Source organism: Cebus imitator, unplaced genomic scaffold, assembly GCF_001604975.1.
Source record: "Cebus imitator isolate Cc_AM_T3 unplaced genomic scaffold, Cebus_imitator-1.0 Scaffold129, whole genome shotgun sequence".
Classification (NCBI taxonomy): Eukaryota; Metazoa; Chordata; class Mammalia; order Primates; family Cebidae; genus Cebus; species Cebus imitator.
The window spans coordinates 5,765,250-5,778,588 of NW_016107444.1; the positions used below are offsets into that span (position 1 = coordinate 5,765,250).

The window sequence follows — 13,339 nt, forward strand, 5'->3', positions numbered from 1 at the left end:
GCCCATGCTTATTCCTCTTAATCATAATAGCCGCCAAGTAGATTCCCCTCGCTGAAATTCCCTCTCCCACAAATGAGTAAACAGAACATAAGCAGCGGTCCTACTCTTACTATGAGAAACAGAAATGAATTGAACAAAGTCAGAAGTGGGAATACCTGAGTTTTGACTCTGACATTAGTCAAGTCACAAACCTCAACTTTCTTCCTAAAATAATAATAGTACCTTTATGATCATGATAAAATAGGTCACGAAAGTGCTTTGTAAAATGTGAAATATTCTTTGGTTATATTTATTATTTTAGTAGTCGTACATATTACTACAGATTTCGCTGTTTAGCCTGTTAATGGAAGCAAGTTTTGCCACACCTTAAAACAAAGGCCTCATCTGACTTTCTCCATTTCACCGCTCCCATTCTAGACCTCAGCTTTGCAGGCCCCAAATCCAATTTGGTCGTTTAATCATGAGTATCTCTTGGGGCTAGACTTACACCAGTCACACATAACTGACATATAAACCAGGAACACTAAGCCACTCGTTTATATCTGTGGGTTGTGACCCATGTTCAGAGACTCTCCCTTCCCAGCTAAAAGAGTCATCAGAAAGATATTGTGAGCATGGATTCAGAACAAACAGAAACAAACTGCCTAGAGATGTTTTTGGCCCAGGGTTAAGCCTTTTTAAATTATTCTACTTCACAATCAGGAGCCCTATATAGATAAAAATTGTTCATTTTCTCCAGGTTCAAGCCCCTTCTTGCTGGAAGTTCTGCCTCTACCACCTGCCATGGATTCGGGCTTTGGTAGCGCACATTTTAGTTAAACACCATTTTGGCTACAGTCAATCTTACTTGATCCATGGAACTATTTTGTCTAAGATGTGTTTGTATAGATGTGGTCTCATTCATCATATATTGACTTTATTAGAAAACAATGTTCTGCCAGATTCGTCAATCCTCAGTTCCCAGGGGCCTCTCTGACAGATGAGGTCTAGCCTGGCTCTCCACCAAGCCTTCAGCATGAGGTTGCTCATGGATTTTTATTTTACCCTCAAATTTCTCAATTCCATTCTTGGCTCACATCATGGTCCTTCAAAACATTTGGATGAAAGTAACCTGATCCTGGTAATTATTCATTTCTCTCATTAACTAGGTCCCCAATTCCTGTGCACTTACTAGTATTTAATTTACCACTTCCACAGTAAAGACCATTTGTGTGTGGGAATCTCCTCAGCGTCCTTTCTATAAAGGCTGAAGCAATCAGCCAGGTGTGGTGGTGTGCACCTGCAGTTCCAGCTACTCGGGAGGCTGAGGCAGGGGGATTGCTTGAGCCCAGAGACAGAGCTGCAGTGAGGTATGATCATGCCCCTGCACTCCAGCCTGGGTGACAGGGAAAGATCCAGTCTCAATTAAAAAATACATACATAGGCCAGGCGCAGTGGCTCACACCTGTAATCCCAGCACTTTGGGAGACTGAGGCAGGAGGATCGCTTGAGCTCAGGAGGTGGAGACCACCCTGCCCAACATGGTGAAATCCAGTCTCTACAAAAAACACAAGTATCAGCTGGACGTGCTGGCCCACGCCTGTAGTCCAACTACTTGGGGTGCTGTGGTGGGAAGATCGCTTGAGCCCAGGGGGTTTGAGCTCAGGGGGTCAGTAGGAGATGGGGTTATCATTGACAGAAATGAGTGAGGTAGGAAGGGGCGCCATGGGGCAGACAATAGCTATGGTTGTAGACAAGTTGAGACTAGGTAAGGACCATAACTCAAAGGTGTGACGGCAAAGTTTTATTCAGTCTCTAACACTTCAGAATTACATTCAGGATAGGAAAAGACCTAACACCAACGTTATAAGAAGCTCAAAATACTGCAGCAAGGACCTGTTCCTAGCTTCCTCTGAGGGGACCAACTGGACACTGGCCTCCACCCTCGACTTACTCATTACGACTGAATTTAGGGGACCTCTAACTTTCGTCTTGCTAAAACAAACTCTTTCTTTTGCTTCATACAATGACTAAGGCGAAAGTAGGCTCTCTTTTTCTCTAAGAAGGAAACTAGATTCATGAGCAGTGCTGGCTCTTCCATGAACTCATGTCAGATAAATCATTCACTGATAAAGTTGCAAACCAGGCAGGGTGCCTGTCTCAGCTGCCTCTCCCAAATGTCCCTATTCTATTCAAACAGCTTGCAAATGGAACCAAGTGTATAAATCACATCTGAAGTTCCACTATGACACGAGAACTTTAAAATACTTGATGTTCATTCAGTGTTGCTCTGGTCTGGTAGTTATGATGTGATGAACTATAGATTTACATGGGGAGACAGCCTAAACTGCAGGTCCCTGAAACTGAGCAGCAGTTTCTCATCTGTGAGGCAAGAAGCATGGCCTAGATGACCAATACCCCTTCCACTCCAAAAATCTGTCTGAGATTCCGAAGTTGAGTTTATTTAGGGGGATTTTAAGTATGGAGTCAAATTCCAACTCTTACCACCAGATGTCACTGTTGTTCATCAACTAGAAATAGCACCTTCTAGGGACAGTAGGATCCTGAACCTTCTTATTCTACTCGTAGTTAATTTAACAAACACTGAACACTTTTGTGTGCCAGGTGCTTTGGATGAGAAAGGCCATCATGCCCTCAGACAACTGGAGAGGCATGGTAGCGATCACACACGTCAACACTCCAATAACCTCCAACATTAAGCCATGGACTGTAACTCTCAGTGAAAAATCAACATACTATCTCCTTAAAGCAGAACACTGATTCCTCAGGGAGACTTTCTCCAAGCCCAGCCCCGGGTCAGGTCCCCAGCCGGATGTTCCTGTTGCATCCTATACCTAATATTCATCACACTTTATTGTGTTGGGACTCAGAAAAGAATACCCCAAAATATGTTTTGACATGCTGGACGGAGGATGCAGCCTCAAGGTCTCTGACCTCCTACTCCCTCCCCACCAAGAAGCTGTTCTTTGAAGCTCCCTTATCTGCTTAAAGTCTAGACCTGCCAAAAGGGAAAAAAATTACCCCGGTCCTTTCCCCGAGGGTTTGGGTTTTTTTTTTGTTTTTTTTTTTAAAGACAGAGTCTCACTCTGTTGCCCAACCTGGAGTGCAGTGGCGCAATTTCCTGGGTTCAAGTGATTCTCCCACGTCAGCCTCCTGAGTAGCTGACACTATAGGTGCATGCCACCACACCCAGGTAATTTTTGTATTTTATTTAGTAGAGAGGGGGTTTTGCCATGTTGGCCAGGCTGGTCTCAAACTCCTGACCTCCAGTGATCCACCTGCCTCGGCCTCCCGAAGGACTGGGATTACAGGTGTGAGCCACCGCACCCGGCATGGAGTTCCCATTAATTTAACTCACTGCAGGAAGAGACAAAAATCTGTCAACATACCTGGACAGACTTGTCACAAACCGTTACCTGCTCTGTGGGCCAGACTTTGTCTTAGGCTATCCTGTTCTCTAGGTCCCTAAAAATAACTCATTATCCCTCAGATTGCCACATTTCCTCCACCTCCAATTCCGCTGCGAAGAAGGGTGTATAAACATGTATCCTCTTGGCTTACTGAGTAATCATTCTGCCATTCCCCCATGATACACACATTAAAATAATTTCAGGTCTTACTAATCTGCCTTTTGTCCTTCAGAGGGCGGAGGGAAAGATGTCCCTTGGCCCCTGCAATGGTAATCACTTCTACAATACCAGCCTTCCCTGCTAAGACTATAAACTCTGAAGGCAAGGCGCATGTGTCTCCTGTGCTGCTGCATTCCCATCGTTACCACAGTAACAATGGAAACAGCAACCATCTACTGAGCTTACTAATGAATTGGGTGCTATGCTAAGTAAGCCCTTTACAGTATTTTATTTAATCCCGACAACCCTAGGCCACTGATGCTGTCCCCATTGTACAGATAAGAAAACCATGGGTGCTTGGTTAGGAGTGGCAGAACCATGAACCCAGGCCTCATTCAATAAAAACTAGCATCTCATCCACTTGAACCACCTAACACACCCATCTCTTCAGGCGAGCAATCTCACACGTATCTCATGAACACTCGTTACTATCTCAACCCTTCACCTGTATTTCTCCCCATCTTCTGCCATTTGTCTAGATCAATGACTCTCAAATTTGTTATTTAAAACCAGTAGAGTACTCATCTATTAGAATGAAAGTTTTCTGAAAATGTAGTGAAAGGTCAATACAAAGACCTGTTAGTTATTGGACTTGATAAAGGAAGAATTTGAGCAGCCAAGCAAAAAATCAAATCACTTATATAAGAAAAATGTCACGACTTTAAGCTGCTCTATAGCAACACTTCAATATTCCAAAGAAAAACATAAACTGAGAATTGTATATCTAGCTAAATTTTGTTTACTGTGTAAAGGCTACCGACAAACATATTTGACAGGGCAAAAATTTCGGAAAATTATTCCATGAGTCTTTCTTGAGGAACTTATTAAATCATTAATTTCAGCTGACCGAGAGATTACTGGGAATGTTTGAATTTCAAACATATTTAAACTGTGAAACTAAAACATGGAGGATGACGGAACAGAACGTACATATTACATGTTCTCACAATGTAGAAATGATACAAAATTGAGAAGAAGGGAAAAGAAGGTGGAAGTTCACTGACAGCGTGGTAGACGGCAACAGAGCAAATCAGTTAAAGCTAAGCTGGCAAGTCAGAGAAGTATAATGACATTTAACAGTATACAAGTAGGTCAGGCGTGGTGGATCACGCCTTTATTTCCACACTCTGGGAGGCTGAGGCAGACAGATCGCTTGAAGCCAGGAGTTTGAGACCATCCTGGCCAACATGGTGAAACCTCGCCTTTACAAAAAATACAAAAATTAGCCCAGCATGGGGGCGCATGCCTGTAACTGTAGCTACTCAGGAGACTAAGGCATGAGAATAACTTGAATGGAGGAGGTGGACGTTGCCGTGAGCTGAGATCATGCCACTGTAATCCTGCCTGAGCAACAAAGCGAGACTCTGTCTCAAAAAAAAAAGTACAAGAGTAAAGTCCAATAACGTTATTGACTAGAATTGGTTAGTAGAGGAGGAGGGAAAGAAGAAATATGCTAGATTTAAATACTGCTCATAAGGAATTGTTAGTGACTGAAAATAAAGAGTGCTATAATTATATGGATAATCAGCCAGGCGTGGTGGCTCACGCCCGTAATCCTAACACTTTGGGAGGCCAAGGCAGGTGGATCACCTGAGGTCAGGAGTTCAAGACCAGCTTGGCCAGCCTGTTGAAATCTTGTCTCTACCAAAAATACAAAAATTAGCCAGGCATGTTAGCGCCATGCCTGTAGTCACAGCTACTCAGAAGGCTAAGGCGGGAGAATCGCTTGGACCCGGGGTGGGGTGCGGAGGTTTCAGTGAGCTTAGATCATGCCACTGCACTCCAGCCTGGACAGCAAAGCAAAACTCCATCTCAAAAAAAAAAAAATTATACGGATAATCACTAGAACAAAAATTACCCACAAAACAAAGAAAACAAAACACACCATATAGTATAATATTTTTCAAATCATCGGAACAGAAAGCAGAAGATGATTAAAGTAGGGAACAACAACAACCAAAAAGAGAATTTCCTGAAACCTGTTCTCCAGTTTGTTCCTCCACAGGAAGCTCCTCCTTCATGAAATAAAGACAAGACATTTGGCATGGGTCGCTTACTTTAATAACAACACATATGCCATGTTATCATGACGGAATGTAAATTCAGTTTAGACAAGAGAACTTCACAAGTGTAATAGCATTCTGTACTATATAAAAGTTTGGGTATACTGTCTGGCCAAACCAGCCTGCTCTTAAGTCATTAATCAAATCCATTATAGGTCATTTGTTGAGTTTAATGTTTACAATTATTATGGAAAAAATATGCAATGCACACATTTAAAAAGTGTTCATTTACCTTTGCTGTGAGTGCTAAAAATACATATTTCTATTTCAAGATGATATTTAAAATTTATTCTAATATAACAGCAGCAAAAATATAATTCGCAGTTACACAAGAACTAAACTAGAATCCATAAATTATTCTCATGTTTACAACTGAGATTCTTTAATAAATACTACTATCATGCAGCTCTACTGTAAACTTTCTACATTTGGTTTAAACACATGCACATACACATATTGTTAGTTGTGGGAAGCTTTACAAGTTATATTCCATGAACTTTTTGGACAGAGTTCTAAAAGGGCCAGCCTGTCCACAAAACAGGCAGAAAAAAGTTAAATTGACTGGGGCAAATAGGACTCTCATATAACATCCAAAGCATCTGAGATTCTGCAGCAAACAGGGAGTACTTCAGGGTTGGCCTGTTATCTTCTTTAGAACTAAGTTCAGCTGAACAATTTAAGAAGGTGGACATTTCAACATCATCAAGTGCATTTAGGTGACATGTTTCTTTCAAGTTAACTTGACTTCCTTGAATGACCTAGTTAGTAAACTAGCCACTAGTAATGTGGTCACACCAGGCAAATCAAGCCTGCAAGAAAGAAAGCCAATATTCAAAATGCCATTTTACCATCTAAACCCATACAAATTAGTTTATTTTCAACAATATGTAACTTCAACAAAGAGATGTCTAACTAAAGTAAGCTCCTCCAACGAGACCAAGACAGCATCTCTTCTTCTAAGGCTTAGGTTTTGCCCAGTATTCCCGATACATGGAATAGCCCATACCTAAAGAAAAAGAATGCTAGTTAAGCATTTCAATATTTTCTTAAATACTGAAAAATAAAAACCAGTTCATAAAATAGCTGAAAGTAGCACAACTGCTTAGCATGGAATATTTACAAGGGGAATAAGACCCCAGGAAGCTTATACTCTTGCCTTTTTAAACAACTTAACTTCTAAAACTCTTTTTACATAGAGTAGTTTCCCAAGTAGCAAAGGGCTGGTATGACTATTTCACATGTTGCAATATTTCCTTTTAAGAGCAATCAATATTTACCTGGTGACTTTGAAAGGAGTCACTCTTGCTACACCATACCAAATAAAGTCAATGAATTATAAAGCCAATAGAAGCATATAATACCTACACTTTAAGAATCTTTTCTTTAAAAACACTATAAAATAGCAACTTATGTCTCTCCCAGATAACACGTTACTACCAACCCCTTTAGACTCGTCAATAAAATTATAAACTCAGTGACTGACAGGATTATTTTTTCTTTAAGATTGTAGTAGAAAATAACATAGAAAAACTACTATGTCACTATTTGAATTCTTTTCATTAATTCATTTTTTACCGAATATAAGTGATATTCTCAAACGGCTAAAAGGTCAGCTAAAAATATTTACTTGTCTCGTTTGTAAAGAAATACCTCGATGGGGAACAAAAATGTGAAAATTTCCTGTAGGAACCTACCAATAGTCATTGCTCCTACAACAAAGCCCTGGGCTGCCACACGCACGTGGATCAGATGAACAGACATTTTAGTATTTCCCCTGCTCTTCAATTTGTATAACCCATATGCAACAATTGCTGCAAAACCTGCCATTCCTGTAAAACAAAATAACATGTATGTCAGATGCATGAGGAGAGGGGACCAAGATGATTTTACCATCAATCAATGTACATTCTGTTGTTTTTATGAGGATTCTTTATCAGATCATTAGCTAACACACAAATTGAGTTTTTCATGTTTTCCCCCATCAGAACCAAAAATATTTAAGCAAACAACGACAGATCCAGAAAGCCGGGATTATCTTTAAAAATGTGGGTTTGTGGGGCCAGTAGCTAAACTACTTTAAAAGAGTGCTAGGGAATTAACAGGACCCTAGATGACGATTATCAGAACCAAAGTATGCCAAAGGTCCCGAGTTAGCAAATACATGGATTCCATTTCCTCTCTGTCCTACTTCCCTCCCTGAAGGTTAATCAGTTAATATAGCAGAGACAATCCTACACATTACTACCACCGAGAAACATTGCCTGAATACTTCAAACTCTGAGATACTGTACTGGGAAGAATGTAAGTAAAGGAAAAGAACAGAGCAATATTAGTTTCAGTTAAAAGGATTATGACCCTAGAATTCTATACAGAGTCATACTCTCATTCATTTTGAGGACAAATGCATTAAGAACATGACCTTGCATGTTTTCTTTTTAAGATTTATTATTTTATTTCTTAAGAGACGGGGTCTTGCTCTGTTGCCCAGACTGGAGTGCAGCCACACAATCACAGCTCACTGCAGCCTTGAACTCCTCGGCTCAGGCGATCCTCTTGCTTCAGCCTCCCTAATAACTGGGACTACTACAGGAGGGCTCTCTGTTTCCCGAGCTGCCACCCACGCACTAATACAAACACCTAGAGGAAAACATCCAGTCAAATAAAAAGTCAGTCAAACAGACAGTTCAAGAAATTAAGACACAACAGTTAAGATACAACAGAGAGCAATAAAGCCAAGAAAATCTGTACTGGTTCCTTGAAAATGACTGGTATAATACAGAAAAATTAAGAATCTGAAATTAGGCTATAATTATTACAACAAAACGTGTGCTAATGGTCTTATCTTAGGGGATAAATTTATATTCATTTCAATACTTGACACAGATGAAAAAAACACATCCTGCTTTAACGATGTAAAGAAAACCAACCACCAGCAAGCAGTACAAGAATAGCTGCAGAATTTCCAAATCATAAGAAGAGGGAGGGCATGGTGGCTCATGCCTGTAATCCCAGTACTTTGGGAGGCTGAGATGGGTGGATCACCTGAGGTTGGGAGTTTAGACCAGCCTGACCAACATGGAGAAACCCCATCTCTACTAAAAATATTAAAAAATTAGCCAAGCAGGGTGGCACACGCCTGTAATCCCAGCTACACAGAAGGCTAAGGCAGAAGAATCGCTTGAACCTGGGAGGCAGAGGTTGCATTGATCCAAGATTGCACCACTGCACCCCAGCCTGGGCAACAAGAGCGAAACTCTGTCTCAAAATAAATAAATAAATCATAAGGGGTGGGGGGGAAAGTAGGACCAGGAGTGGTGGCTCAGACCTGTAATCCCAGCACTTTGGGAAGCTGAGGTGGATGGATCACATGAGGTCAGGAGTTGAGAGCAGTCTGGCCAACGTGGTGAAACTCTGTCTCTACTAAAAATACAAAAAATTGGCCAGCCGTGGTGGCATGCACCTATAATCCCAGCTGCTTGGGAAGCTGAGGCAGAAGAATGCTTGAACACGGGAGGCGGAGGTTGCAGTGAGCCGAGATCACCCCACTGCACTCCAGCCTGGGCGACAGACTGAGACTCTATCTCAAAAAGTGTGTGTGTGTGTGTATATATATATATATTTATATATATATATATATTTATAAATATATATATAAAATAAAATTTAAAAGTAATAAAATTTTAAAATAATCTAATATAGCAGTAAAATAAATGAAGCAAAAATTGTTAGCAACATAAGACCAGCTCTATTAGAAGATAACAAAATGGGAAAATCTCTTTTCCCCAAAAAAACAACAGAATAGTGCTCGCTTTGGCAGCACATATACTAAAATTGGAACGATACAGAGAAGATTAGCATGGCCCCTGCGCAAGGATGACACGCAAATTCGTGAAGCGTTCCATATTNAAAAAAAAAAAAAAAAAAAAACAACAGAATAAATAAGAAGCCCCAAACTAAAGCTACAGAACTGAACAGCACCATTAAATAACCTTACTTAAATTTTAAAAATAAATAAAATTTAATATTTTAAGTTACAACAGAGATCCCATATTCAAACGTCTATGAAGCTCTGACAAAACCAATCATTTATTAGGCCATGAAGAAAATTCCAACTTCCAAAAAGGCCTTATTCCTGGACTACCACCATAAATCCAAAACTTAGCAATCAAAACATAAAACCACCCTCTAACCCCTGAGAAGCTGAGTACTAATAACTGGATTTGGAGGTTAAAGTAGTAACTGAGAGATTAGAAAATTATCAAACATTACATAAGCATAGAAAAACACAAACTACTGGTTCTTTTTTTTTTTTGAGACGGAGTTTCGCTCGTTACCCAGGCTGGAGTGCGATGGCGCAATCTCGGCTCACCGCAACCTCCGCCTCCTGGGTTCAGGCAATTCTCCTGCCTCAGCCTCCTGAGTTGCTGGGATTACAGGCACGCGCCACCAAGCCCAGCTAATTTTTTGTATTTTCAGTAGAGACAGGGTTTCACCATGTTGACTAGGATGGTCTCGATCTCTTGACCTCGTGATCCACTCGCCTCAGCCTCCCAAAGTGCTGGGATTACAGGCTTGAGCCACCGTGCCCGGCTAAACTACTGGTTCTTAAAGGAAATTCTCAAACCTCTAGGAAGTCTGATCAAAGAGCAAATAAATATATAACATTAGGAATGAGAAAGTGGATATAATCACAAGTGGTAAAGAGATTTTTAAAAATAAGAGATGATTAAATTTGCCAATTAAATTTTAAAATCTAGGTGAAATGAATGATTTCTGAGGAAAATACAAATTACTAAATTTGATTCAAGAAGTGGTGGAAAACCTTTCTATACCAATAACCACAGAAATAATTAAATGGGCAATACATGCTTTATCCCCAAAAAGATAAAGACCTAAACAGTTTTATTAATAAGGTCCAATAAGAATTATAAGGGCATTCTCAATTCATGTTATTTAAAGTATTCCAGGGCATTAAAAAACATAACGATACATTTTTTTCCAATACATTTCCCAAGAAAACAAATCCCTGATACCAAAACAAAATTAAGATAACATGAGAAGCTGGTCTCGGTGACTCACACCTGTAATCCCAGCCCTTTGGGAGCCCGAGGCACGTGGATTACTTGAGGCCAGGAATTCGAGACCAGCCTGGCCAAAGTGGTGAAAACTGGTCTCTACTAAAAATACAAAAATTAGCCAGGCATTCTGAGGGGTACCTATAGTCTCAACTATTCAAACGGCTGACGCAGGAGAATCACTTGAACTCTGGAGGGAGAGGCTGCAGTGAGTTGAGATCATGCCACTGCATTCCAGCCTGAGCGACAGAGTGAGACTCTGTCTCAGAAAAAAAAGAGAGAGAGAGAAAAATTACAAAGAAATACAAATTATAAATTTTAGGATATTAAATTCCTAAACCAAATACTAGCTCATCAACTTTAAAACTGTATTAGAATAATATTATCAACCATGATCATCAGGTTTTTACTTTGGGAATTAACTATTGCTTTTACGAAAGAAAATCTTGGCCAGGAGCAATGACTCATTTCTGTAATCTTAGCACTTTGGGAGGCTGAGGCAGGACTGCGTGACGCCAGGGGTTTGAGACCAGCCTGGGCAACAGAGTGAGACCTGTGTCTATAAAAAAAATAAAAAAATTTTTAATTCATTGGAAGAACATACAAGAATAAGGAAAAAAAATCTCTTAAGACTCATGAAAGATGAAATCATTTGATCATCTAAACAGTAAAAGAACTGAATTAGAATATAATCCAGAAACCAAAGTAAATGCAAATTTGTACTTAGTGTTAAAACACTAGAAACATTCCATTGTTAATTTTTATCTTTTATTTATTTAGAGACAGGGTCTCGCTCTGTCACCTGGGCTGCAGTGGCGTGACCATGGCTCACCACGGCTTTGACCGCCCAGGCTCAAGCAGCCTCTCATCTCAGCCTCCCAAGTAGCTGGGACTACAGGCATGTGGCAGCATGCTTGGCTGATTTTTAAATTTTTTTTTCGTAGAGACAGGGTCTCACTATTTTGCCCAGGCTGGTCTTGAACTCCTAGGCTCAAGTGATCCTCCTGCCCCAGCCTCCCAAAACACTGGGATTACAGGCATGAGCCAAAGCGCTCAGCCTTATTTTATATTTGTATTCAAAGATGACAAAACAAGAAAAAAAAAAGTCCCGGCTGGGTGTGGTGGCTCACGCCTGTATTCCCAGCACTTTGGGAGGCTGAGGCAGGTAGATCATGAGGTCAAGAGATCGAGACTATCCTGGCCAACATGGTGAAACCCTGTCTCTACTAAAAATACAAAACTTAGCTGGGCATGGTGACATGTACCTATAGTCTCAGCTACTCGGGAGGCTGAGGCAGGAGAATCACTTGAACCCAGGAAGTGGAGGTTGCAGTGACCCGAGATCGTACCACTGCACTCCTCGGTCTCAAAAAAAAAAAAAAAATCCCTTTAAAGGTAAGAATAAGACAGGGATATATGTAAATATTGCTGTTGTTGCCTGGAGATCCTAAATAATTTTAAACCATATTAAAAAAAAAAACTATCGGCATAATTTAGGAATGCTTTACAAATCATCTAACTGTGTGTATAGGAAATCCAGGAGAATCAAATGAAACACAACCAGAGGCTGGGCATGGTGGCTCACGCCTATAATCGCAGCACTTCGGAAGGCCAAGGCGGGTGGATCACTTGAGGTCAGGAATTTTAGGCCAGCCTTGCCAACATGGCAAAACCCCATCTCTACTAAAAATACAAAAATTAGCCAGGCATGGTGGCATGTGCCTGTAATCCCAGCTACTCGGGAGGCTGAGGCAGGAGAATTGCTTGAACTTGGAAGGCAGAGGTTACAATGAGCCAAGATCGTGCCCGCTGCACTCCAGCCTGGATGAGAGAGCAAGACTCTGTCTCAAAAAAAAGAAAAAGAAACACAACTAGAACCAGTAAAAAAAAAAGATTACTTTCATGAATGCATTAAAAACATATCTAGAGAAATTAAATTTCTAGACCTGGAGAAAACAATACAATTATATTTAAGGACACAAAAGGTTTGAATGAAAATTGGTAGATGCACCACATTCTAAGATTTCCATTCTCCCCAAATTTATAAATTCAATGTAATCCAAATGTAAAACTCCATGAGACACTGTTCCCTGTTTTGAACTGGATAAGCCAATCTCTTTTTCTTTTCTTTTTTTAGACACGGCGTCTTCCTATGTTGCCCAGACTAGAGTGAAGTGGGTATTTGCGGTCATGATCAGTACACGACAGCCCTGAACTCCTGGGCTCAAGTGACCCTCCTGCCTTGACCTCCTGAGTAGCTGCGACTAACAAGCTAGTTTCAAAGTAAACAGGCAAGCTCTTCCTGAGAAGGTGGAATAGTGAAAGTGAGGTATCTAAATATACCATTAAGTTTCCATTGGGAGGCCGAGGCAGGTGGATCACGAGGTCAAGAGATTGAGACCAACCTGGTTTGGGAGGCCGAGGCGGGTGGATCACGAGGTCAAGAGATCGAGACCAACCTGGTCAACATGGTGAAACCCCGTCTCTACTAAAAATACAAAAAATTAGCTGGGCATGGTGGCGCGTGCCTGTAATCCCAGCTACTCAGGAGGCTGAAGCAGGAGAATTGCCT

The 13,339-nt window shown here is 40.8% G+C and overlaps 1 protein-coding gene and 1 non-coding gene across 5 annotated transcripts in view; one reads left to right on the forward strand and one right to left on the reverse strand.

The window, feature by feature from the left end:
- Positions 1 to 5,672: 5,672 nt before the first annotated feature.
- Positions 5,673 to 13,339, reverse strand: part of HIGD1A (HIG1 hypoxia inducible domain family member 1A) — a 15,223-nt gene continuing 7,556 nt past the window's right edge. For all 4 annotated transcript variants that reach the window (XM_037742921.1, XM_017540987.2, XM_037742919.1 and 1 more), the window contains exons 3-4: positions 7,387 to 7,521; positions 5,673 to 6,698 (exon numbers count right to left, since the gene is read on the reverse strand). In XM_037742921.1, the coding sequence (XP_037598849.1) occupies positions 6,649 to 6,698; positions 7,387 to 7,521 (185 nt within the window). In that variant the 3' untranslated portion in view covers positions 5,673 to 6,648. The remainder of the gene's footprint in view (positions 6,699 to 7,386; positions 7,522 to 13,339) is intronic.
- LOC119473043 lies at positions 9,494 to 9,600 on the forward strand. Its single transcript, XR_005202214.1, has one exon. It is a non-coding gene; the product is annotated as a U6 spliceosomal RNA (small nuclear RNA).